The 26901-nt window shown below is 39.4% G+C and overlaps 1 protein-coding gene across 4 annotated transcripts in view; it reads left to right on the top strand.

Annotated features, from left to right (window-relative positions):
* The window catches only part of RAB28 (RAB28, member RAS oncogene family), a 116147-nt gene that overhangs the window by 78812 nt on the left and 10434 nt on the right, over positions 1–26901 (top strand). For 3 of the 4 annotated variants that reach the window (XM_088836496.1, XM_088836497.1, XM_088836494.1), the window contains exons 5-6: positions 5107–5210; positions 14222–14299. In XM_088836496.1, the coding sequence (XP_088692622.1) occupies positions 5107–5210; positions 14222–14299 (182 nt within the window). Of the gene's footprint in view, positions 1–5106; positions 5211–14221; positions 14300–25562; positions 25658–26901 lie in introns of all 4 variants that reach the window. The other variant, XM_088836495.1, reaches the window with a different exon arrangement.

Raw genomic sequence — 26901 nt, 5'->3', positions numbered from 1 at the left:
CCACAGTTCAAAAGCATCGATTCTTCGGCGATCAGCTTTCTTCACAGTCCAACTCTCACATCCATATTAGTTAAGGTAATTAGTGGTAAATAATCTGTTCAGTCCCTGAGTCGGGAAGATCCCTGGAGAAGGAAATGGCAACCCACTCCAGTATTCATGCCTGGGAAATTTCATGGACAGAAGAGCCTGGAGAGCTGTAGTTCGAGGGCCACAAAAGAGTTGGATATGACTCAGCAACTAAACACCACCACCAACAGTCTGTATTAGTTAAAAGTGAAGTCGCTCAGTCATGTCTGACTCTTTGCGACCCCATGGACTGTAGCCTACCAGGCTCCTCCGTCCATGGAATTTTCCAGGCAAGAGTACTGGAGAGGGTTGCCATTTCCTTCTCCAGGGGATCTTCCTGACCCAGGGATCGAACCCGGGTCTCCCGCATTGCAGGCAGATGCTCTACCATCTGAGCCACCAAGGAAGCCCTTTGTATTAGTTAGTTCAGTTCAGTTCAGTTCAGTCGCTCAGTCGTGTCTTCCCTACATTTTATCATCTCTCTTGCTCCCACTCTTGTCCAAACTTCTTCTCAAGAACAGTCTTCTCTTTCCTAGAGTTTTACTGTAATCTAACTCAGTGTCTTCTCTGCTTTACATTTAATTAGAGTTTATTTCCCAGTAGCTCAGCAGTAAAGAATCCACCTGCAATTCAGGAGATGCAGGTTGAGAAGATCCCCTGGAGAAGGAAATGGCAACCCACTCCAGTATTCTAGCCTGGGAAATCCCATGGACAGAGGAGCCTGATGAGCAGTCCATGGGGTCATGAGAGAGTCAGACAGGACCTGGTGACTAAAACAACAAACAGTGGTTTATTTAGCAGCCCAACCTTTTAAACTGTAAGATTACATCTTAAAACATTTTTTTTTCCCTTACAAACCTCCCACTAGCTTTGCATCTCTCTTTCAGTGACCTATATAGTTCCTGGCTTTTAAAACTTCATTTCCTGCTGTTTCCCTCTCTTGCTAACTCATCAGCCACTCTGGCCTCCTGGCTTTTCTTTGAGTGTGGTAAGTGTGGTCTTCACCTTAAGGGTCTTTGACCTACCTGTTTGAAAGAGTAATTCCTCTTATGTATGCTTTATTGTTTTTCAATAAGATATATCAGCATTTGCAATACTCTGTAATTTGCTTATTGGTCAGTTTCTCTGAATTAAAATGTATGGTCTTTGTTACATATGCAGCTCTTAGGACAGTGCCTAGCCATGTCTGTGTTTGTGTTAGTCGCTTAGTTGTGTCCGACTCTTTGCGACCCCATCGACTGTAGCCCGCCAGGCTCCTCTGTCCATGGAATTCTCCAAGCGAGAATGCTGGAGTGGGTTGCCGTTTCCTTGTCTGTGCCTAGCCATAGTAGGCACTCAGATACTCGCTGAATGAATAGAGTGAGTGATCAGTAAACTGGTTATCCATTGAAATTGTTAAACATACTTTAAGCAGGGTATAGTATAGTAGAGCTGAAAGAAAGTTGTGTATTGCAATGTTAATGCCCATGTCCTTCAGTTGTTTAGATATTGGAAGGATATACACCAAAACGTTAACAGTAGTTGTCTCTAGTGACATTTTGTATATCCTTTTGATAATTGTTTTTCTGAATATTTGGGAAATCTTTATGTATTAATGCTATTGGGAGATTTTAATTCCGTTTTCAAAAATAAAATACAGGAATTAGCTGTATTAAAATAAGAAAATAGTAAGAGTAAGTATATACTGGTTCACTGAAGCAGGGTCCCCAGCCCCAGGACCATGGCCTGGTACCAGTCTTTGGCCTGTTAGCAACCGGGCCGTACAGCAGGAGATGGGCAGCGAGCCGGTGAGCGAGCGAAGCTTCATCTGTCTTTTCAGCCATTCCCCGTTGCTCGCATTACCTCCTGTCAGATGAGCGACAGGCATTCTCATAGGAGTGAGAACCCTACTGCGCTTGAATTGGTCATGGAAAAATTGTCTTCCAAGAAACTGGTGCCTAGTGCCAAAAAGGTTGGGGACCACTGCACTGAAGGATATAAGGGAAATTAAATCATAGCAGTAAGATTGTTACCACATGTATGCTAGATGAATACTGGATAATTTTAAGGATGCTTTCAGAAATCGAAGAAATGAAAGAATTTACCAGTATCTCACTGTAGGTTCACTGTCAGAATTTATTTATTTCTGGATTATTTAGAATGAAGTACTCTAGTAACTGGGCTTTCCTGGTGGCTTAGCAATAAAGAATCCACCTGCCAGTGCAGGAGACATGGGTTTGATCCCTGGGTTGGGATGATCCCCTGGAGAAGGAAATGGCAACCCACTCCAGTATAGTTGCCTGGGTATGAACAGAGGAGCCTGGCAGCTATAGTCCTTGGGGTTGCAAAAGAGTCAGATACAACTTAGTGACTGAACAACAACAACAAACTCTAGTAATTAAGGCTTTTTAAGTTTTGCTCACTAAATTCTAACACAACAGAGGAAAACAATGGTCAAATTCTGCAAGGGCCTTTTCTATATCTGCTGTGTCATTCTCAAAATCTCGGTTATTTAAGATAACATTTTTGTTTCTTAACAATCTTTTATATTCCTAATACTGGTGGTAATTTTTTTAGGACCTGGATTGTATCTTTTTCCTCTTTGGGTTCTCACTGCCTACTATAGTGCTTGCTGCTGCTGCTGCTGCTAAGTCGCTTCAGTCGTGTCCGACTCTGTGTGACCCCATAGACGGCAGCCCACCAGGCTCCCCCGTCCCTGGGATTCTCCAGGCAAGAACACTGGAGTGGGTTGCCATCTCCTTCTCCAATGCATGAAAGTGAAAAGTGAAAGTGAAGTCGCTCAGTCATGTCTGACTTATAGCGATCCCATGGACTGCAGCCTACCAGGCTCCTCCATCCATGGGATTTTCTAGGCAAGAGTACTGGAGTGGCTTGCCATTGCCTTCTCCGACTATAGTGCTTGGTATATAATAAATACTTACTGAATAATTTTTTATCAATTGATTAGTGATAATTATTAGTCTGTAATGATTATCTTTTTTAGGAAACAAAACTTTTGGCTAGTAAATCCCCCAGTGCTATATAGATAGATTTATAGTAGTTTATCTACATAAGTAGTTGAGAAGTTATCTGGTAGGGCAAGTGGAGAAGGGAGAGAAGAAAGAAAGGAAGAGAAGGCACAACCGTGGCAGACTATTCCATTAGGAAAGACAAATTCACATACATGTTAAATGACAGACTTTATTTTTTTAATTGGACAGTGATTTCACTGGGGCATTTTCCTAGTGACATGATTTGTTCTTACTCTTGTTGAATTAGGAAAGTATTCTAACTTCAATATTATGGTAAACTAGATGTACAAATGTCAGTGCTAATAGCGTAGTATTTTAGTCGTCAACAAATTGATGCCTGTGGTATCTGGACATTTTTTGGCCTCTTCTTGTAAATAAAGTCTCAGTGATGTTTAAGGAACAGCAAGTTGTGGCCAGAAAAGAAAAAAGGTGCATATTATCCTAGTTAAGCAGTATAAATGGGGCTCAGCAATCCCCCAGTAGATCAAAAATCTCCTAGAGAAAGATCTCTTGAGCTTACAAACTAAAGACCTTCAATGTAATTTCAAATAAAGCCTTTTATGTAGTATGAGAGCACTTTTTAGTTGATAATCAATTGCCACTATTATGTAAGCTTACTAGATTTGCAAATTTACAAGTTTTTACAAGTCAGTTGGGTCCCTTCCTCAGGAAATCAGTTTAAGTTTTTTTTCCTATATTGACTCAAAGAGCCTAGTTGTCCTTAAATCCTATGAATATATTTGCCTTATAATTTGACGGCATTGAATCAACACCCTTATAGGGTTTGTAGTGTTATAAAAAGAGAAACTGTTCAATAAAAGATCACATTTGAAAAAATTAGACTGTGTTGGATAAAACCAGTATTGGATATGAGTACTATGCTTTGCTTTAAAGCACCTACCACTATTCAAGAAAATATATTTTGGCCCATTACTGCTTTCAAAATGGACACTTTAAGAATTGGGAAGCAAATGAGCTATGTCTTTGTGAAATTAAGCCGTAACTGTAAATAAAGTAAGTAGACAATTAAATATTGATATCTTTTGGCAGAAAATTAATAATGTGCTTGTGTTAATATTAAAGTCTATAGAGATTACAGAACTATTGTAATTAATGTATTAAAGTAATTAAACTTTCAAACCAAATATGCTGTGGTAGGTATATGTTACCGGAGAAGGCAATGGCAAGCCACTCCAGTACTCTTGCCTAGAAAATCGCATGGACAGAGGAGCCTGGTGGGCTGCAGTCCATTGGGTCGCTGCTAGTCGGACACAACTGAGCGACTTCACTTTCACTTTTCACTTTCACACATTGGAGAAGGAAATGGCGACCCACTGCAGTGTTCTTGACTGGAGAATCCCAGGGACGGCGGAGCCTGGTGGGCTGCCGTCTGTGGGGTCGCACAGAGTCGGACACAACTGAAGCGACTTAGCAGCAGCAGCAGCAAGTATATGTTACAATTAATCACTGTGTTTAAATGCATTATATTAATGCATATTTTTGAGTATCATCAAATGTGCCTCACACTATATAGATAATAGGAATGATAGCTTTTACTTTTCTGGGCACTTAACATGTGCTGGTCATTGCGCATGAAAGTGAAAGTTGCTCAGTTGTGTCTGACTCTTTGAGACCCCGTTGACTATATAGTCCGTGTAATTCTCCAGGCCAGAATATTGGAGTGGGTAGCCTTTCCCTTGTCCAGGGGATCTTCCCAACCCCGGGATCAAACCCAGGTCTCCCACATTGCAGGCAGATTCTTTACCAGCTGAGCCACCAGGGAAGCCCCATTATGCACTAAACATGGATTAATTCTCAAAGAACTTTGTATATGGTAGGTCCATTTGTTTTTCCCAGCTTTTAGATTTAGAGACTGAAGCATAAAGAGATTAAAAGAATTGCCCCAAATTATACCGCTAGTGTCTAAGCTAGGGTATAATATTGGAAAAGAAGTCACATTTAAACTTGTTACATTTATTGATTGACTTTATTATTGAATTTTGTTCTCTGTTTTTGTTCACCTTTCTAGTTGATTTGGAGCATATGCGAACAGTAAAACCTGAAAAACACTTAAGATTTTGCCAGGAAAATGGTTTTAGTAGCCACTTTGTCTCAGCAAAGACAGGAGACTCTGTAAGTAAGATAATGACTACTAAATATTATAAGTGATGTTTTATTTTTATTTACTAATATTCATAGGAAGTATACTTCCATTACTTCAACTTTTAGATTGAATTAATTCCTATTGAAGACATAAAATACCTCAGGTTATATACAACATGGTTATTCTATTGATACTCCTCGTATAATTTATTTAACATAATTTCATGGTTCTTTTAGGGAATTAAAAATACAAAAGTTAAAAAGAATATAGATCACTGATAATCTCAGCCTCCAGAGATGATCATTCATAACCTCATATGATGCTTCTGCTCCCATGGCTAGTGGACTGCATTTACTGAGTGCCTACTTTGTGATGGGCATGTACTACTTTGATTATCTCTATTTAGTTTTTAATTAATTAATTGTATTTGGTATTCTGTAAATCAGCATAACCATTTAAATAAGAAGTTTGCTGCCGCTAAGTCACTTTAGTCGTGTCCGACTCTGTGTGATCCCATAAACGGAAGCCCACCAGGGTCCCCCGTCCCTGGTATTCTCCAAGCAAGAACACTGGAGTGGGTTGCCATTTCCTTCTCCAATGTGTGAAAGTGAAGTCGCTCAGTCGTGTCCGACCCTTAGCGACCCCACGGACTGCAGCCTACCAGGCTCCTCCATCCATGGGATTTCCTAGGCAGGAGTACTGGAGTGGCTTGCCATTGCCTTCTCCGAAATAAGAAGTTTAGAATGATGTTAAAATATTTTTGAGTTAGTCTAAAATATCTTCACATATAAGTCAGATTTATTTTCCAGCAATCATAAGTAATTATATCTGTTTTATAGAATAGTCTTAGAGAGGTTGTGTTGTGGGGGTTCAGGGTACACAGAATAAGTGGTGGAGATAGGATTTGTAAACCTAAGGTTTGACATTCCAGGGTTCACCATATTAACCATGCTAAATGTTTATTTTTTTAAAAATTGAGATCATAATATAGAAATAATTTTGTACTTTTTTATTTAATGTGTTTATCCGTAAAAAATTTTCTTGTGTCACTTAAAATTACTAAATAGATTAAAAACCCACTAGATTTAATAATCCATTAAATAAATATTCAAAAAATAAGTAAATAAATGTTCAGATTTATTCAACCAGGTCCCTATTGTTGGATATATAGATTGTTTCCAAGTTCAGGACATTGTACAATTTTGTAAAATTTCTAATGTAAAATTTTGTCTGTAAGTTTTGATTATTTCCTTGGAAGGGAATTGAAACCTTTTGCCAGATTACCACCAGAAAGTCTAAGTTAATTTATACTACCATCAGCATTGTATGAGTGCCATATCACTGTAATCTTTTTTAACATTCAGAATTTATTTTTAAAACTTTGTCAGTTTGGTAGACAAGGGATTAAAAGGTATCTTACTATTTAAATTTCTTTGACTGCTATTGAGGTTAAAATTTTTAAAATTTTATTACCTACTTTCTGCTTATATTTGTTTATAATATTATATACTTATTATAAATTTATTTATTGTTGATTTTCTGCTTATTACCTGTTTATTATATTTTTGTTGCTTTTTAAAATTTTCTATGACCATTTTTGTGTTAGGGATAACATAACAGCCATTTGTCATAATTTTTGCAAATATTCTCTTTCCACTGCCCAGATTTTTGTTTGATCGTTAATTTTCTTGACATTTTCAACCAAAGGACGCTTGAGTTTTTCTGTGGTTTAGTCTTCTTGATGTTTTTCCTGTATGATTTCACTGATGGTTTTTATAAAGCTTAGGGTAAATATTACATAATATAAAAGGTATTTAATCTTTTGAGGGATCAAACTCATTTAAAAATGTGATGTGTTAGAACCCATTACCCTGGATAATGCTAACGTGGGATACCTACCTACTTTAAAAATGTATACAGTATTGATATTCCTTGATAAACCAGTCCGTGGATTGGACGTTTACTCTCACTTTTCTTTTCATCATTTTAGAGTTATTTTAACTTCCAGTATTTTAGCTTGTGTTTAACCACTTAATATTTAAAAATACTCATTGTTTTCTTTTTAAACGCAACTTTGAAATGGTTGGTTCTTGTGAAATCACTTTACGCCATCTCCAATCACAGGTTACTTCCCTTCATTGCTTGAGAAGTTGATCTCCGGTCTTACTATACTTTCTCTGATATTGCCTTTGTCATAATTCTTAGTGGTGTCAGCATCTTTGTTCACCACCCCACCTCGTCCATGCACCCCCATGCTCTGTCATTACAGATTACTGAGCCCTTCTGGTATCTCATACCTCATATCAGGCACGCTCATCACTGACCAGCTTGAATGCCCTAGTCCAGTCAGTCTGCAGCCCCAGCAGGGCCTACATGACATTGACCCTAACACTTCGCCCTGACCTTCCATGTCCTCATTTTCCTTTCTTCCTTACTCATGGTCAGTCAAAATCATTACCATACAGTACTCTGTCAGTTCCCTTTCCGTCAGTCACTTTCAGTTCAGTTCAGTTCAGTCGCTCAGTCGTGTCCGACTCTGCGACCCCATGAATCACAGCACGCCAGGCCGACCTGTCCATCACCTACTCCCGGAGTTCACTCAAACTCATGTCCATCGAGCTGGTGATGCCATCCAGCCATCTCATTCTCTGTCGTCCCCTTCTCCTCCCACCCCCAATCCCTCCCAGCATCAGAGTCTTTTCCAGTGAGTCAACTCGTCTCATGAGGTGGCCAAAGTATTGGAGTTTCAGCTTTAGCATCAGTCCTTCCAGTGAACACCCAGGCTTGATCTCCTTTAGAAAGGACTGGTTGGATCTCCTTGCAGTCCAAGAGACTCTCAAGAGTCTTCTCCAGCACCACAGTTCAAAAGCATCCATTCTTCGGCAGTCAGCTTTCTTCACAGTCCAACTCTCACATCCATACATGACCACGGGAAAAACCATAGCCTTGACTAGATGGACCTTGGTTGGCAAAGTAATATCTCTGCTTTTTAATATGCTATCTAGGCTGGTCATAACTTTCCTTCCAAGGAGCAAGCGTCTTTTAATTTCCCGGCTGCAGTCAGCATCTGCAGTGATTTTGGAGCCCCCAAAAATAAAGTCTGACACTGTTTCCACTGTTTCTCTATCTATTTGCCATGAAGTGATGGGACCAGATGCCATGATCTTCGATTTCTGAATGTTGAGCTTCAAGCCAACCTTTTCACTCTCCTCTTTCACTTTCATCAAGAGACCTTTGAGTTCCTCTTCACTTTCTGCCATAAGGGTGGTGCCTTCTGCATATCTGAGGTTATTGATATTTCTCCTGGCAATCTTGATTCCAGCGTGGGCTTCTTCCAGCGCAGCATTCCTCATGATGTACTCTGCATATAAGTTAAATAAACAGGGTGACAATATACAACCTTGACATACTCCTTTTCCTATTTGGAACCAGTCTGTTGTTCCATGTCCAGTTCTAACTATTGCTTCCTGACCTGCATACAGGTTTCTCAAGAGGCAGGTCAGGTGGTCTGGTATTCCCATCTCTTTCAGAATGTTCCACAGTTTATTGTGATCCACACAGTCAAAGGCTTTGGCATAGTCAATGAAGCAGAAATAGTTGTTTTTCTGAAACTCTCTTGCTTTCTCCATGATCCAGCGGATGTTGGCAATTTGATCTCCGGTGCCTCTGCCTTTTCTAAAACCTGCTTGAACATCTGGGAGTTGACGGTTCACATATTGCTGGAGCCTGGCTTGGAGAATTTTGAGCATGACTCTACTAGCGTGTGAGATGAGTGCAATTGTGCGGTAGTTTGAGCATTCTTTGGCATTGCCCTTCTTTGGGATTGGAATGAAGACTGACCTATTCCAGTGCTGTGGCCACTGCTGAGTTTTCCAAATTTGCTGGCATATTGAGTGCAGCACTTTCACAGCATCATCTTTCAGGATTTGAAATAGCTCCACTGGAATTCCATCACCTCCACTAGCTTTGTTCGTAGTGATGCTCTCTAAGGCCTGCTTGACTTCACATTCCAAGATGTCTGGTTCCAGGTGAGTGATCACACCATTGTGATTATCTTCGTCGTGAAGATCATTTTTGTACAGTTCTTCTGTGTATTCTTGCCCACCTCTTCTTAATCTCTTGTGCTTCTGTTAGGTCCATACCATTTCTGTCCTTTATCGAGCCCATCTTTGCATGAAATGTTCCCTTGATATCTGTAATTTTCTTGAAAAGATCTCTTGTTTTTCCTATTCTGTTGTTTTCCTCTATTTCTTTGCATTGATTGCTGAGGAAGGCTTTCTTATTGCTCCTTGCTATTCTTTGGAACTCTGCATTCAGATGCTTATATCTTTCTTTTTCTCAGTCACTTTATCTGACTTATTTGACTAAACCTTGACCACACCCCTTTATATGATTGCACTTGTGTATTTAAACATGAGGAGAGAAAAAAGCTCAGAGGCATGTTGGAGGTTTCGCTTATAGTCCACAGTCAGCTCACCTCAGTGAAGTGAAGTGAAAGTCGCTGAGTCGTGTCCAACTCTTTGCGACCCCATAGACAGTCCATGGGATTCTCCAGGCCAGAATACTGGAGTGGTAGCCTTTCTCTTCTCCAGGAGATCTTCCCAACCCAGGGATCAAACCCAGGTCTCCCGCACTGCAGATTCTTTACCAGGTGAGCCACCAGGGAAGCCAGTCCACAGTCAGCTCACCTCAGTTGGACCTTAATGCTACTCAGTACTTACGCCCTTAGGTCACTGTCTCTCTCCACCTAGATGACGGTTTCATAGCTTCTTTTCTCAAATCTTCAAACCTTCACCATCCATTCTCTTAGCTGACTCCCTTGTTTCTTATATTATAAAAAAATGTTGACACAACGGGAAGACAGCTTTCACACACTCTTGCCACCTCGTCTCCCCCAGCTCTCCTCACCCACTGTCTGTTCCCATGTCTGTCTCCTCTGTGATTCCTGTGGGTTGGGCTGTCTCTGCTTGTAGCTAGGCTCAACTCCTCCCTTGTGCATTAGTGCCATGTCTCTTTGCCTAGTAACAAACACGCTTAAAATTCTCACTCCTGCATCATTTTTTTCACGTCTACTGGATTGTTCTATCAGCACACAAAATGTTTTGACTTATGTTACCTTAAATACAAGAAAATGCTTGATCACCCACATGGTTACCTGTTTCTTACTCTTTGCTACTTACCAGTAGAATATTTTCAAAGAGCTGTCTCCAGTTCTCCCCTCCCGGTTTGTCTTGAACAGTTCCAATCAGACTTTTGCCCCTAATATTTCACCCCACAATGCTCTTATTAGGGTCATCAGAGACCTCCTCTTTGCTCAGTTCAGTGGCCAGTTCTTAGTCCTCATCTTACTTGATTTAGTTGCAGCATATAAAATAGTTGGTCACGCGCTCCTCTTTGACATACTTTGTTCACTTAGTTTCCAGAATCCTACATCTTCTGGTTTCCCTCCTACCTTGCTAACTACTCTCTGATCGCCTTTGCAGATTCCTTCATTGAATCGCCCTAGGCACAGTCCTTGGATATCTCTCTTTTTAAAACTTATTCCCTTTGTGACCTCATCTAGTCTCATGGCTTTGGCCAGACCTCTTCCCTGAACTCCAGACTCATATAGCCCAGCACTCCTGCTTAAGTGTCTTGAGAGTCAGTCCCAGTTTAATTCAGGATTCAGGTCCAGAACTGAGCTCTTGATATTTCTTCCTCAAATCTTTTCCAGTCTTCCCCACTTCAATAAATGGTAGATTTCTTATCTGTTGCTAAGACCAGGAAAATTTTGGAGTCATCCTTGACTCCTGTCTTTGGCATACCATAACTCTCACCAAGTCCTGTTGGTTCTGCTTTCAAAATGTGCCCATAAACTGATGACTTTTCTTGACATCGCCACTGCTACCACTTTGTTTCAGGCCTCCGTCATCTCTTACTTTAGTGTTCTTGCCAATTTCTCTTTTTCACTCTTGATCTTCTATAGTGAATATTCAGTACAACAACCAGATTGAGCTTGTTAAAATACAAGTCACATCAAGCCACCCTCCATTTCACTCAGAGTGAATGAAAGCCAAAGACCTCCCCATAGCAGCCCAACAGATCCTCCCTGGCCTGTATGCTCTTAGTCCCTCTGCTGTTTGTCTTCTACAGTCCTCCTTTTCTCTCCGTCTCACCACAATAGCTTTCCTGTTTCTCCCTGAACTTTGACCGTCAGTGAACTATAACATGTAATGCTCTTTGGGGTTCAAATGACATAAGCCTTCTGGGGACATCATCTCTTTTTGATTAGAAGTTAAAATTAAGTTGTTGAAAGTGAAAGTCGTTCAGTCCTGTCCAGCTCTTTGCGACGCCATGGACCATACAGTCTGTGAAATTCTCCAGGCCAGAATACTGGAGTGGGTAGCCTTATTGAAGTTGTGATAAATATTCAGTGAGTAGTCATGAGTACAAAAAGATCTTCATGACCCAGATAATCACGGTGGCGTGATCACTGACCTAGAGCCAGACATCTTGGAATGTGAAGACAAATGGGCCTTAGAAAGCATCACAACGAACAAAGCTAGTGGAGGTGATGGAATTCCAGTTGAGCTTTTTCAAATCCTAAAACATGATGCTGTGAAAGTGTTGCACTCAATACGTCAGCAAATTTGGAAAACTCAGCAGTGGCCACCGGACTGGAAAAGGTCAGTTTTCATTCCAATCCCAAAGAAAGGCAATGCCAAAGAATGCTCAAACTGTTGCACAATTGCACTTACCTCACACGCTAGTTAAGTCATGCTCAAAATTCTCCAAGCCAGGCTTCACTCAGCAATATGTGAACCGTGAACTTCCAGACGTTCAAACTGGTTTTAGAAAAGGCAGAGGCACCAGAGATCAAATTGCCAACATCCGCTGGATCATAGAAAAAGCAAGAGAGTTCTAGAAAAACATGTATTTCTGCTTTATTGACTATGCCAAAGCCTTTGACTGTGTGGATCACAATAAATTGTGGAACATTCTGAAAGAGATGGGAATCCCAGACCACCTGACCTGCCTCTTGAGAAACCTGTATGCAGGTCAGGAAGCAACAGTTAGAACTGGACATGGAACAACAGACTGGTTCCAAATAGGAAAAGGAGTACATCAAGGCTGTATATTGTCACCCTGCTTATTTAACTTATATGCAGAGTACATCATGAGGAATGCTTGGCTTCTTGGAAGAAGTACAAGCTGGAATCAAGATTACCAGGAGAAATATCAATAACCTCAGATATGCAGATGATACCACCCTTATGGCCGAAAGTGAAGAGGAACTAAAAAGCCTCTTGATGAATGTGAAAGAGGAGAGCAAAAAAGTTGGCTTAAAGCTCAATATTCAGAAAACAAAGATCATGGCATCTGGTCCCATCACTTCATGGCAAATAGATGGGGAAACAGTGTCAGACTTTATTTTTTGGGGGTTCCAAGATCACTGCAGATGGTCATGGCATCCATGAAATGAAAAAACGCTTACTCCTTGGAAGGAAAGTTATAACCAACCTAGATAGCATATTAAAAAGGAGAGACATTAGTTTGTCAACAAAGGTCATCTAGCCAAGGCTATCGTTTTTCCAGTGGTCATGTATGGATATGAGAGTTGGACTATAAAGAAAGCTGAGTGCCGAAGAATTGATGCTTTTGAACTGTGGTGTTGGAGAAGACTCTTGAGAGTCCCTTGGACTGCAAGGAGATCCAACCAGTCCATCCTAAAGGAGATGAGTCCTCTGTTTTCATTGGAAGGACTGATGTTGAAGCTGAAACTCCAGTACTTTGGCCACCTGATGTGAAGAGCTGACTCCTTAGAAAAGACTCTGATGCTGGAAAAGATTGAGGGCAGAAGAAGGGGACGACAGAGGATGAGATGGTTGGATGGCATCACCAACTCAATGGACATGGGTTTGGGTAGATTCCGGGAGTTGGTGATGGACAGGGAGGACTGGCGAGCTGCGGTTCATGGGGTCGCAAAGAGTTGGACACGACTGAGCGACTGAACTGAACTGAACTGAGTCATGAATAAGTAGGGGTCAGAATAAACTCAGATATTTAGGGAGCAAAGACAAGATACGCAGACAAGCAAAGACTGTAGTGGAGCTCCAGGAATCATAGTGGACCCCATATAGGCTATCTATATATGAAAGGATGTTTATAGAAGTCTTTTCAGATTTTTGTTTCATGATACTGGATTATGAAAGTGAAAGTCACTCAGTGGTGTCCAACTCTGCGACCCCATGGGCTATATACAGTCCATGGAATTCTCCAGGCCAGAATACTGGAGTGGGTAGCCTCTCCCTTCTACAGGGGATTTTCCCAACTGAGAGATCGCACCCAGGTCTCCCTCATTGCAGGCAAATTCTTTACCAGCTGAGCCACAAGGGAAGCGCAACAATACTGGAGTGGGTAGCCTATCCCTTCTCCAGTGGCTCTTCCTGACACAGGAATCAAAGCACGGTCTTCTGCATTGCAGGCTATCAGGAAGTCCTATACTGTTCCTTTTCTGTTTGACAAAGTACAGTAAAGGTTACTAAGTTTTTTGCTCTGGAGAGAATTTATTAAAATTGATTAGAACCTTAGAGATTATGAAAGAGTAGAAAGTAAGACCTTTCAAGGATGGCTAATGCCATATCAAAAGATCAGTGTAAAATTGGCAGTGAAAAACTTTACCCAGGTAGTAAAGTATAGACTGCTTTCATTTTCTTCAGGACTTATAAAAGTTTATTATTTGGCTAGTAGTCTTTATTTTTTAATGTGTTAGCTGTAATTAATTATATTAACTCTTTAAAAGTGTAAGTTTTTCAGGATAAATGTGTAAATTTAGACCAGTTCAGTGAAGTGTATGAATTTTCAAATTATGGTTTAATCATTTAAAAAATTATACTTAAAATGTTGCTGTATTTGACAAATAGAGCTATTTTTGGAATAACCTGGTACATCATATTTTTTGCAGCTCTTGCTGTTTATCATTTTTTAGAAAGTTCAATTTGTTTGAAGGTAACTTAGACATGCCTGTTTTAAATCATTTAAACCTGTTTTTGTTATGCAGGTCTTCCTGTGTTTTCAGAAAGTTGCTGCTGAAATCCTTGGAATCAAGTTAAACAAAGCAGAAATAGAACAGTCACAGGTGATTATGTTGAACTGTATACTTAAAAAAAATAATTTATTTCTTAAAAGACATTAATTTTCACTCTGAATCCTTTTACATTTATGCATTCTATGTATATATCCCTAACAGCCTTAAAAATAGATTGTGTGTATGAGTCATTTTTTTACTGCAGAAGATGGAGGATGTTACCTTTTTGCCAATGATGATACCTTTGAAACCTCATTTTGTCCTTTTTTTGTTGGAAAAATGAGATTAATGTAATAAAAATTTCATCAGCAGTTAAATAATGGCTAAGGAACTGACCATGTTATTTCGTACTTGTGTATTTAAGTTCTTCTTCCATGATTACTGTATAATATCCTTTTTATGTTTTATATAAAATCCCAACTATTTATTAAAGTTTAGTCTTAAATAGTAAGAGTTTACCCTATTTGGCATCTTCTATGTTTGCTTTGGTGAAGCACTATAAAAGGTGTTGCTCTCTGTTCTTCTGTGAAATATCCTACATTGTAATATTAATTCTTGATGTTATTTTATTGTTAATTTAATAATGGTATTAATTATTGAGCATTTCTGAATTCTTCTACTATTCCTAGACAGTTCTGTTAGACTAAGAAATAGATATGAATACTAATAGTCAGCTGCTTAAAGACACAGCAGCACACTACTTCACAATTGAATAAATTCTTGATTGAATAAAGAAATCAGAGCAAGAGCCTGTAGTTTAAAATCAGACTTCAAAAGTGGTTTGCTTAGAAGCAACATATATTGATAAATTACATTTTCCCTCAACCTCCTCCACTTTTTCCCTGCTTTTTGAAGCTAGAAAGATATAATGATCTTTCTCCATTCTTAAATTTTTCTTTAATTCTTTTTGAATTAATTCTGTGTCTCTTTTCATGGTCACTCTTTGTGTATGCATGTGTGCATGTTTTTAGACAATTTGAGCAAATATCAATTGAAAATTGTTATGCTGATATGGCTGTTTCTAGAGCTTCATTAACATATTTGGAACTCTGGAAATCTACCTTTATTTCTCACTATTCAAAAGACATTTTAGCACTTACTGTGGCCAGACACAGTGTTTAGCTATTTGTGCCTTATAAATTGTTCCCAGACAAAAAGTAGTTCCTGATTTTGGCCTAGGAGGATGGATACAAGAAGAGAAATCACTGATTTGCTTGTATATACAGAATTTGGCAGATCCAAGAAGTCACGTGATTCCTCTGCTTTGTAGCTTCACTTTCTAAATGGTGTTTGTGCCTGCTTAACTAGGGAGTCCATAAATGATTTTCAGACCATCATAAATGATGAATTGATCGTATAAGTGTGGTTTACTGGTGGATCCAGAGGAGATTTAAGAGTTTAAGATGCAGTGAAGAAAATTAATAACTGTGCCAGCTGCTGTTGTATCATTTAATCTTTATAACTCTGGGGCAGGTGGCACGTCATCATTTTATGGTTGGAGAACTGAGGCTGCAGAGCGGTTAAGTAACCTGATCTGTTCATCCACAGCTGGGCAGTGGCGGACCCAGGGTTTGAACTCGCGTCTGTCTAATGGTAGTGCCCTTAACGTTTCCACGCTCCCACACTGGGGGGAGATTTACTGGGTGGTTTGGAGTGGGGAGTTGAAAAAGAAGCTGGCACAAGCAATTTGAAAAGTTTAGATTGTATTTTGGAAAGAGAAGAGCTGTTTGGTTAAAATAAATGACCATTTGTGTTGGAGTGTGAAGGAAATTTGAGGAAAGATTATGGAGATTTATGAATGCCAAGTTGATAAATTTTAATCTCACATATTGACAGTGGAAAATAATTTTAAGCAGGGAAATAAACGAAAGCAGTTTTTATTTGGGATTAATCTAATGGAGTGTGTGTGTGTGTGTGTCTGTGTGTGTGTGTCTGTGTGTGTGTGTGTCTGTGTGTGTGTGTGTGTGTGTGTCACAGAGGTTGAAGCAAGGAGACTGGGTTACTGCCCTCATATGTGTGTGTGTGTGTGTCTGTGTGTCTGTGTGTCTGTGTGTGTGTCTGTGTCTGTGTGTGTGTGTCTGTGTATGTGTGTGTGTGTCTGTGTGTGTGTGTGTGTGTCTGTGTGTGTGTGTGTCACAGAGGTTGAAGCAAGGAGACTGGGTTACTGCCCTCGTGTGATAAGGACCGGAATCGGGTGGAAGGGGAGGGATGGATGTAAGAGACATTTCACAGAAGAATCAGTAGGACTTGTGGAATGACAGGATAAAGGAAGAAGTCATCCCAGATCACATTGAGTTTTCTCAACTGGAGGAATGGAAAACGGGAGCCCCAGTGATGAGCCCCTCTAGAGGAGAAGGTGTGCTGGTGCAGTGCTGACAGCCCCCCGGACAAGGGGGTCTGTACTCGCCTGAGCCCTGAGCAGTGCTCAGGTTCTAGGGTTTCTCCAGAGAGGTGGAGTGACTGGGGTACTGCTAAAAGGCAGAATTCTCAGTTCAGTTCAGTTCAGTCGCTCAGTTGTGTCCGACTCTCCGCGACCCCATGAATCACAGCACGCCAGGCCTCCCTGTCCATCACCAACTCCCAGAGTTCACTCAAACTCATGTCCAGAGTCGGTGATGCCATCCAGCCATCTCATTCTCTGTCATCCCCTTCTCCCGCCCCCAACCTTTCCCAGCATCAGAGTCTTTTCCAGTGAGTCAGCTCGTTGCATGAGGTGGCCAAAGTATTGGAGTTTCAGCTTTAGCATCAGTCCTTCCAATGAACACCCAGGATTGATCTCCTTCAGAATTCTAGGGGCACTTTATTCATATTTTATCTCAATCATAGTCATCAGAGACAGAAAGTTACTATTTGCACTTTTTGAAATGGACTTAACAGCTAGGCAATGGCAAGCCACTCCAGTACTCTTACCTAGAAAATCCCATGGATGGAGGAGCCTGGTAGGCTGCAGTCCGTGGGGTCGCTAAGGGTTGGACACGACTGAGCGACTTCACTTTCACTTTTCACTTTCACACATTGGAGAAGGAAATGGCAACCCATTCCAGTGTTCTTGCCTGGAGAATCCCAGGGAGGGGGGAGCCTGGTGGGCTTCTGTCTATGGGGTCACACAGAGTTGGACACGACTGAAGTGACGCAACAGCAGTAACAGCTACGCACATTTTAACTAAACCCGTGTCAGGTGTGTTCACTGCAGAGCTCCTCACCCTCCCTGTACACTCCACATTGTTTGTAAGTGCACCCCAGCTTCTTTGGTCGTGAAGTTTAGTTCTGTTTTCAACTTGTTGGTGTTCAAATGAGTGCATTCATTTGAAGATGAATTCAAGCTACTAAGCCCTCCTTCACTGGGTCTATCAGAGCCTTTGTGTAGGGAAACCTCATTCTCCATTCCTTAGACCAGTGAATTTGGTGCCTTTGCCAGTTAAATTATGTATTTCACAGTTAAGTTTTCTCAGTGGAAGGAAACATTTTTGAAAGTTCATTATTTTTAAAAGATGTTTCTAAGAACATACTTGCAAGCTATCTTGAGCACAATATTATTTTTTATTGAGATATACTTGGCACAAAACATGTAAATTTAAAGTATATAACATGTTAATTTGATATCTTTATAATTGTAATATGATTTTTCCATTATAGCAGTAATTAGTACCTCTATCATGTTACATAAATATCTTTGTTAGTAGTTGGAATAATTAAGTTCTAATCCCTTAGCAAGTTTGATGATTATAAACAGTATTGCTTTCTGTATTGACTATACTGTACATTATTTCTAGGACTTATTTACTAATAATGGTAAGTTTGTACCCTTTAGAGGACATCTTTCCTATCCCCTCATCCTCCGGGAACAACCATTTGATGCTTTTCTTTTTTTTTTTTTTGCAACTTTTGCTTTTTAAAAGTTCATGTGTAAGTAGTATCATACAATTCTTGCCATTTTCTGTCTGATTTATATCATTTTCCACAATGTACTCGAAGTCCATCCAAGTTTTTACAAATGGCAGACTGTTATTTCTCATGGCTGAATAATATTACATTGTGTGTGTGTACATATATTTATATTCCACATTTTTCTTTATTAACTAGCAGTCACTTTGCTGTTTCCATATTTTGCTTATTGTAAATAACACTGTAATGAACATGGGAGTGCATATATCTTCAGATAAATACTCAGAGATGGAATTGCTGGATGGTATGGTAGTTCTATTTTTTAACTTTTTGAGGAGACTCCATACTGTTTTCCAGGGGCTGCACCAATTTACATTCTCATTCAGGGTTTCCTTTTTTCCACATCCTCTCCAGCACTTATCTCTTACATTCTTAAAGACAGCCATTTTAACAGGTGGGAGTTGATATCTCATTGTAGTTTTAATTTGTTGATTAGTGATATTGAGCCTCTTTTCATGTACCTATTTTTTCCCTTTGATGTCTCTGAAAGTTCATTTGAAAGCAAAGAAGTTCAGATAATCTGAACTTCGTTTCTATATATAATTTATATACAGAAAGTGGAGGAGGAGGGTGGAAAGGAAGGGAGAGACTGAGAGCTTGTGCACCTGCATTCCGTGGTTTTATGTCATTCGAAAGAGTCCTGAAGGAGCTCAGTGTCACAGTGATAAAGTATTTTGTATTATTTTATACAGAAAAAGTTAGACTGTAGACTTACCAGTCACATGGAAATTGATGCTATAGTAATTTTGTTTGTGACAAATATTTAAAATAAGGCCTTAGCTCCATTCACTGATTATTTAAAGAGATTCTGCTATTTTAGTTTTAACCTAGAATATTTCCATTTGACAGTCCTATAAAATGAGTTATCAACACACTTTACAAGCTGTTCAAGGAAGAGAAGAAGGAGAAAAGAAGGAATGACGTTTACTAAGACAGCAGATGTTTTTTGAGGGTTTTATCCAGGCCTATGCCCCAACCAGTAATGCTGAAGAAGCCGAAGTTAACCGGTTCTATGAAGACCTACAAGACCTTTTAGAATTAACACCCAAAAAAGATGTCCTTTTCATTCTAGGGGACTGGAATGCAAAAGTAGGAAGTCAAGAAACACCTGGAGTAACAGGCAAATTTGGCCTTGGAGCACGGAATGAAGAGGGCAAAGGCTAATAGAGTTTTGTCAAGAGAACGCACTGGTCATAGCAAACACCCTCTTCCAACAACACAAGAGAAGACTCTACACATGGACATCACCAGATGGTCAACACCGAAATCAGATTGATTATATTCTTTGCAACCAAAGATGGAGAAGCTGTATACAGTTAGCGAAAACAAGACCAGGAGCTGACTGTGGCTCAGATCCTGAACTCCTTATTGCCAAATTCAGACTTAAATTGAAGAAAGTAGGGAAAACCACTAGACCATTCAGATATGACTTCAATCAAATCCCTTATGATTATACAGTGGAAGTGAGAAATAGATTTAAGGGACTAGATCTGATTGATAGAGTGCCTGATGAACTCCGGACGGAGGTTCGTGACATTGTACAGGAGACAGGGACCAAGACCATCCCCATGGAAAAGAAATGCAAAAGAGCAAAATGGCTGTCTGAGGAGGACTTACAAATAGCTGTAAAAAGAAGAGAGGTGAAAAGCAAAGGAGAAAAGGAAAGATATAAGCATCTGAATGCAGAGTTCCAAAGAATAGCAAGGAGAGATAAGAAAGCCTTCCTCAGTGATCAATGCAAAGAATTAGAGGAAAACAACAGAATAGGAAAAACAAGAGACCTCTTCAAGAAAATTAGAGATTCCAAGGGAACATTTCATGCAAAGATGGGCTCGATAAAGGACAGAAATGGTATGGACCTAACGGAAGCAGAAGATATTAAGAAGAGGTGGCAGGAATACACAGAAGAACTGTACAAAAAAGATCTTCACGACCAAGATAGTCACGATAACGTGATCACTGACCTAGAGCCAGACATCTTGGAATGTGAAGTCAAGTGGGCCTTAGAAAGCATCACTACTAACAAAGCTAGTGGAGGTGATGGAATTCCAGTTGAGCTATTTCAAGTCTTGAAAGATGATGCTGTGAAAGTGCTGCACTCAATATGCCAGCAGATTTGGAAAACTCAGCAGTGGCCACAGCACTGGAAGAGGTCAGTCTTCATTCCAATCCCAAAGAAAGGCAATGCCAAAGAATGCTCAAACTACCGCATAACTGCACTCATCTCACACGCTAGCAAAGTCATGCTCAAAATTCTCCAAGCCAGGCTTCAGCAGTATGTAAACCGTGAACTCCCAGATGTTCAAGCAGGTTTTAGAAAAGGCAGAGGCACCAGAGATCAAATTGCCAACATCCGCTGGATCATGGAGAAAGCAAGAGAGTTTCAGAAACACATCTATTTCTGCTTCATTGACTATGCCAAAGCCTTTGACTGTGTGGATCACAATAAACTGTGGAACATTCTGAAAGAGATGGGAATCCCAGACCACCTGACCTGCCTCTTGAGAAACGTGTATGCAGGTCAGGAAGCAACAGTTAGAACTGGACATGGAACAGCAGACTGGTTCCAAATAGGAAAAGGTGTACGTCAAGGTTGTATATTGTCACCTTGCTTATTTAACTTCTATGCAGAGTACATCATGAGGAACGCTGGGCTGGAAGAAGCACAAGCTGGAATCAAGATTGCCAAGAGAAATATCAGTAACCTCAGATATGTAGATGACACTACCCTTATGGCAGAAAGTGAAGAGGAACTCTTGATGAAAGTGAAAGAGGAGAGTGAAAAGGTTGGCTTGAAGCTCAACATTCAGAAAACAAAGATCATGGCATCTGGTCCCATCACTTCATGGGAAATAGATGGAAAAACAATGGAAACAGTGTCAGACTTTATTTTTTTGGGCTCCAAAATCACTGCAAATGCTGATTGCAGCCGTGAAATTAAAAGACACTTGCTCCTTGGAAGGAAAGTTATGACCAACCTTGATACTATTTTAAAAAGCAGAGACATTACTTTGCCAACCAAGGTCCATCTAGTCAAGACAATGGTTTTTCCCGTGGTCATGTATGGATGTGAGAGTTGGACTGTGAAGAAAGCTGATCGCCGAAGAATTGATGCTTTTGAACTGTGGTGTTGGAGAAGACTCTTGAGAGTCCCTTATACTGCAAGGAGATCCAACCAGTCCATTCTAGAGGAGATCAATCCTGGATGTTCATTGGAGGGACTGATGCTAAAGCTGAAGCTGCAATACTTTGGCCACCTCATGCGACGAGTTGATTCACTGGAAAAGACTCTGATGCTGGGAAAGGTTGGGGGCGGGAGGAGAAGGGGACGACCGAGAATGAGATGGCTGGATGGCATCACTGACTCTGTGGACATGAGTTTGAGTGTACTCCGGGAGTTGGTGATGGACAGGGAGGCCTGGCGTGCTGTGATTCATGGGGTCGCGGAGGGTCGGACATGACTGAGCGACTGAACTGAACTGAACTGATGCCAGAATACTAAAATCTGGGGATACAGAGATGAATAAGTCACAGTCCTTATCCTCAGGGAGCTCCCAGATTACATGAGGACAGACAGATAGCCAAGTATGCTCTAGATCTATTTTTTATAGTTCTGTGTAGGGCATTTTCACTGGCCAGTTGATAAATTATGACTTTGTTTGCTTTGAACTAGGTGTGCGTTAGTTTTAGTGAGCCTATATTTTTATAGATTATACTTCATTAAAAATAGTACTAACTGTACATTATACCCTTGTATTTTGTTTTTATCCCTAGTGGTTGTACCTCTTAATCCCCGTCCCCAGTCTGTCCCCTTCCTCTCCTCTCTACCTTCTGGAAACTGCTAGTTTGCTCTCCATATCTGTGAAGCTACTTCTGTTCTGTTCTATTTCATTAGTTTGTTTATTTTGCTTTTTAGATTCTGCATGTAACTGAAGACACACAGTATTTATTTTTCCTCTATTTGACTTGTTTCCCTAAACATAATAACTGCTAAGTCCATCCCTGTTGTTGCAAATGGCAGCATCTCATTCTTTTTATGGCTGAGTATATTCCATTGTGTGTGTGTACATCACATCTTTCTTACCCATTGTGGGCTGATGAATACACATGACCTCCATATCTTGTTTATTATAATTAATGCTGCTGTGAACATTGGGGTGCATATATCTTTTCAGATTAGTGTTTTTGTTTTCCTCAGATATATACCCAGGAATGGAATTACTGGATTATATAGTATTTCTATTTTCAGTTTTTTGGGGAGCCTCCATAGTGTTCTCCATAGTGGCTGCACCAATTTGCATTCCCACAGCAGTATAGGAGGGCTCCCTTCTCTATACATTCTTGCCAACACGTGTTATTTCTTGTCTTTTTGACAGTAGTTATTCTAACAAGTGTGAAGTGATACCTCATTGTGGTTTTGATTTGTGTTTTCTTAACGGTTAGAAGTGTTGAGCATCTTTTTCATGTGTTTTTTGGCCGTCTGTATGTCTTGTGTGGGAAAAATGCCTATTTCAGTCGTCTGAACATTTTTAATTCTGTTTTTCTGTGTTTTTTTTTGTTTTTTTGATACTGAGTTATATGAGTTCTTTATATATTTTATATATTAACTCTTCATCCATAATATTTGCAAATGTCTTCTCTCATTTAGTAAGTGGCCTTTTCATTATTTAATGTTTATTTAACATGGCCTTTCATTGATGGTTTCATAACTATCACCCATTTTGTTGATGGTTGGTTCCCTTGCCTGAGGAGAAAGTTCCAAAAAAATATTGCTAAGCCCTATGTCAGATCATATTCCATTTTTTTATTTTTCTATTCACTTAAATTTTTTTTTTTCATATAGTTTCAAAACCAAATGGTATCTTAGTGGCCACATAGATAAACCTTGTGTTTTGTAGATTAGGAGAGTGTGAAGACCAAAGAGGTGCAGTAACTTGCACAGAGTTGCGGCTGCTGCTGACAGCCTGTGGTGCCATATTATACAGTGTATGTGTATGCCGTCACACGGAAGGAAATGGGGAGTCGCTTTCTTTAAGCTCCTATCGTGTGCACAGTGCCATGCTTTTAAAAGATGGTGTGTCTGTGCTTTGAATGGTAACCTGTAAGCTTTTGCATGTTGACTTTGCATCAATCATTGTATTCTTTAATAATTTATGCACTTGTTTTCCATGCTAGACTCTTAATGCATCCCCAAAAAAAAAGAGATCATGATTGGTTGTTGGAATGTTTCCAGTACCTGGAATAGTGGTTTGCTTTGAATGAGTGATAGTGACAGGTGTTTTAGCTGTCAGAGTATGTTTCCTCTCTATCCCATGACTTTTGTAAGGTAAATATGTTTCTACTATCTGGATTAGAGCACAGTTGCAGAATTGACCAGATTTATCTTTCCCGAGTCCATCTCTACTGCTTATACCTTACCACTTCAACTCCTAAGTTTCTTTCTTGCTTACCCTAATGGAGAGCTACCACTTGCAGTTCTAGTATCTGACTCTGACAACTCTGACAAAACAGAGGTTAAGCTGGTGTTCAACCACACAGCTGCCTTTCTCTTAGGGCCACTGCACTGTTTGCATTCACTTGACTAATAGCAGAGAACAATTGAGTTTACTCTGTAGCTCCAAACATAAAGACTGGTGTTTTGTAGGTAACACTTTTCTCTGAAAACATCAATGATTGAATGATTTGTAAACAAGCAACTACTGTGAAGTCCCCTACCATGAAGTTTATATCATAGAAATTATGCTTTATTTACTCAGAGAAAGCAAAGTCCTGAATATGTAGAACTTTGATTCTGGCTTCTAGTTCAGAAATTTTGAACAGAGCTTTATGTCAAACAACCAAGGCTCTCAAGAAAGATGTTGCCTTGTTAGTTTTTAATTAATTTGATGAGAATTAGTGGTGAAAATCCAAGTCGTTTATGTTAGTCAATACTTTGACCAGAATGTCTTGACCACAGGTCAGTGACCTGGTTGTGTTTATAAGATAGGGTTTAAACCATCATTTTGGAGGATTAATGAGTTGCTTGCTGATTATGAAAATCCCTTCTCTTTATTGTAGCCCATAGTTCGGCATGAAGCAGTTAGGTTTGGGGAGGCCAGATGATGATGTTCAAGGGTCACTGATGCGCCCTTCTCATACGTCATGTGGCAGTTGGCAATGCTCCTGTGATAGCATCAGGCTGAGTGCCCAGTAAATCACGAGTCTTGTCCAGAAGTTAATACTACTTGCTGGAGAATGGAGCAGAGCCTGTCCAAGGCTAAGACACCTCAGTGTCCTGTTCATTTACTCTCAGCTGTTTATCCAGGCTTTATAAACATCATCACAAGCAGCAGCCTGATTAATATGTTTTTCTCTGTGTGCTAATTAATAGATGCTATGATGAAGGAAGACCTTTCCAAAATAAAATATTTGAACTCATTAAAAGCGGGTATAGTTCCAAGTCTAAAAAATTTGGGGAGTGTGTTATTTCTGTCATATTTGTCTTATGTGGTCTTCTCATCTTAAGGGTCATAGTAATCAAAAAAATCTAACTAGATTTGTTACTTAGCAGAATTCTTTATTTGAAAATATCATCTGTCATGCTTAAAATATGGTATGTTTTTTTAACTATAAAAAATGTATTTTGATCTTACTTATTTCTGTATGAAATTTCAAAACATGGAGGTTAGGGCTGTGAGAGCTGGGGACGTGACCATCAAAAGGAAGTCTTTGACAATAATGAATATGATTAAATGTAAAAACCGTAAATGACAAGCAGCTTCTTCTGATTTATGCATCCTCTCCCTACCTTCAAAGACAATGAAGCACTCTTTGTTCCCACACACGTTACAAATCCACTAGTAAATTTCTTACCTGGTATGACGGTTAGCTGTGTGCCTGTTCCCTTCGCACAGCAACTTATGAACAAATCCTGTGCAGTTAGTTCACCATTTGTGCCCAGTGTACAGCGACTGGCCCATGGTAGATCCTCAGTAATGTTTGTAAAAGGAAATTGAATGAGTACCTCTGCTGCTCTTTAGTAGAGAAAAGCCCCCAAATTCTTTGTTGTCTTCTGAAATACTGGATATTATATGTGTTACATGTAATTGTGATATCAAAAATAAAGCCCACAGCTTTCCTGGGAGGCTCAGTAGACATGTCCATTTCAATAATTAAATAGAATTGTAATGTTTCTTGGACCTTTGTTCATTTTCTTTCCTTTTATATGCATATATTCTGCTATTTCTTTTGTGACTTGTTTAAATTTATGTGCGTATTTCTTTTTCTACTTCTGTGTTCCCATCTATTTTCAGTCATTGAACACACATTTTTTTCTTTCTTTTTTTCCCCCTTTTTTCTGCATCTTGTTTCTGTTATACGGAATTGGCAGCGTATTGTCAGGGCAGAAATAGTGAAGTACTCGGAAGAAGATAACCAACATACCAACCCTTCTCAGAGCAGAATCTGTTCAGTACAGTAGTGCAGGTATTAATCGATAAACTATTGCAGTTTGTGGGAGGAGGGTGGGGAGAACTGATGAATGCTATCTTGTTCTTTATGAATAAAAAATTCAAAGATTTATTGTACATTCTTGGGAATTAATATTGCATAAGTCCTGTTCTGGAACTTTGAAAAATTGATCCTTTGCCAGACTTACGACTTAAGGAATTGGGAACAAATTAAAATAACATTTCATTTACTTTCAAATGTGTTTGTCTTTATGGTCGTGTTTATTACATGTGCAGTGAAGTGGAGAATTGAAGCAGTTATTTCATTATTCTCTCCTTACTGTTTTTCCTGAAATGGCCTGGTAATTGAAAGAGTATTTTTAAAGTTTGCCTTGAAGTACCCTTCTTTGTCTGCTTATGTGTGCAGACTTAGTAAGAGTTGAAAACAGTTCAGGATTTGTTTTTCCTTAAATTATTACTTAAAGAAGAATGTTAGGGCATGTCGCTAAATTCATTGTTTAAAATATTCCTTGAAGTTTGTGTTCGAGGGAAGGAAGGAAGAGTTAAAAGTGTCTTTTGATTTAAATTCTTTTAAACACATGAATGTGAGGTAATATAAGTTTCTCATTATTCTGTATTTTGTTAGAGTCATTATTCATGACCCAATAGTGAACCATTTGGAAGTAAGTCAGGGATTTGGGAGAAGAGTTTTAAAAATTGGAAAAGTTCCGCTCAAAATATTTCTTCTTTATATGTAACTTCTCTTTAACATTAGTATTTCTTCTCACTAACTCACAAATTGATAAACATTTTTAAAAGAGACCTGAGTATAATAGTATATGGAAATATTAATAAATAATATTTTTTACTTTGAAATGATGAGGCCTTATCTATGAATCAGAACTCGTAATGATTAATTTTAAATCCTTTGCTTTAAATTCCAACCGGTGTTTGGTTTTTCATATTGATTTGCCAGTTTTTTATTAGACTTGTGATAACCTCATAGATGTCATAAAACCAGAGAAGACTAAATAAAAAAATTGCTATTACATCCTTAACAAAACCAACCCCTGCCCCACCCCCCTTCCCCTCCCCCCCAAAAAAAAAAGAAAATCTAAGCTTGACATGAGTTGGTTCTGGCTGATTCTTTTAATATCAGCTTCTGCTTCATTTATGATGTCTATCATCAGGAGTTCACGAAAGTTCAGAAAATAAAAATATACTTTAAGGAGCTCTTTCTAAATGTTCTGATGTCCTGATAATAACTCTGTTTTCTTTTAT

This window comes from Moschus berezovskii, chromosome 5 (assembly GCF_049115385.1).
Source record: "Moschus berezovskii isolate FMDL1 chromosome 5, NW_MosBer_1.0, whole genome shotgun sequence".
NCBI classification, from domain to species: domain Eukaryota; kingdom Metazoa; phylum Chordata; class Mammalia; order Artiodactyla; family Moschidae; genus Moschus; species Moschus berezovskii.
Note: the sequence above shows the minus strand (reverse complement) of the source record. Positions and strands in the feature narration are given on the sequence as shown.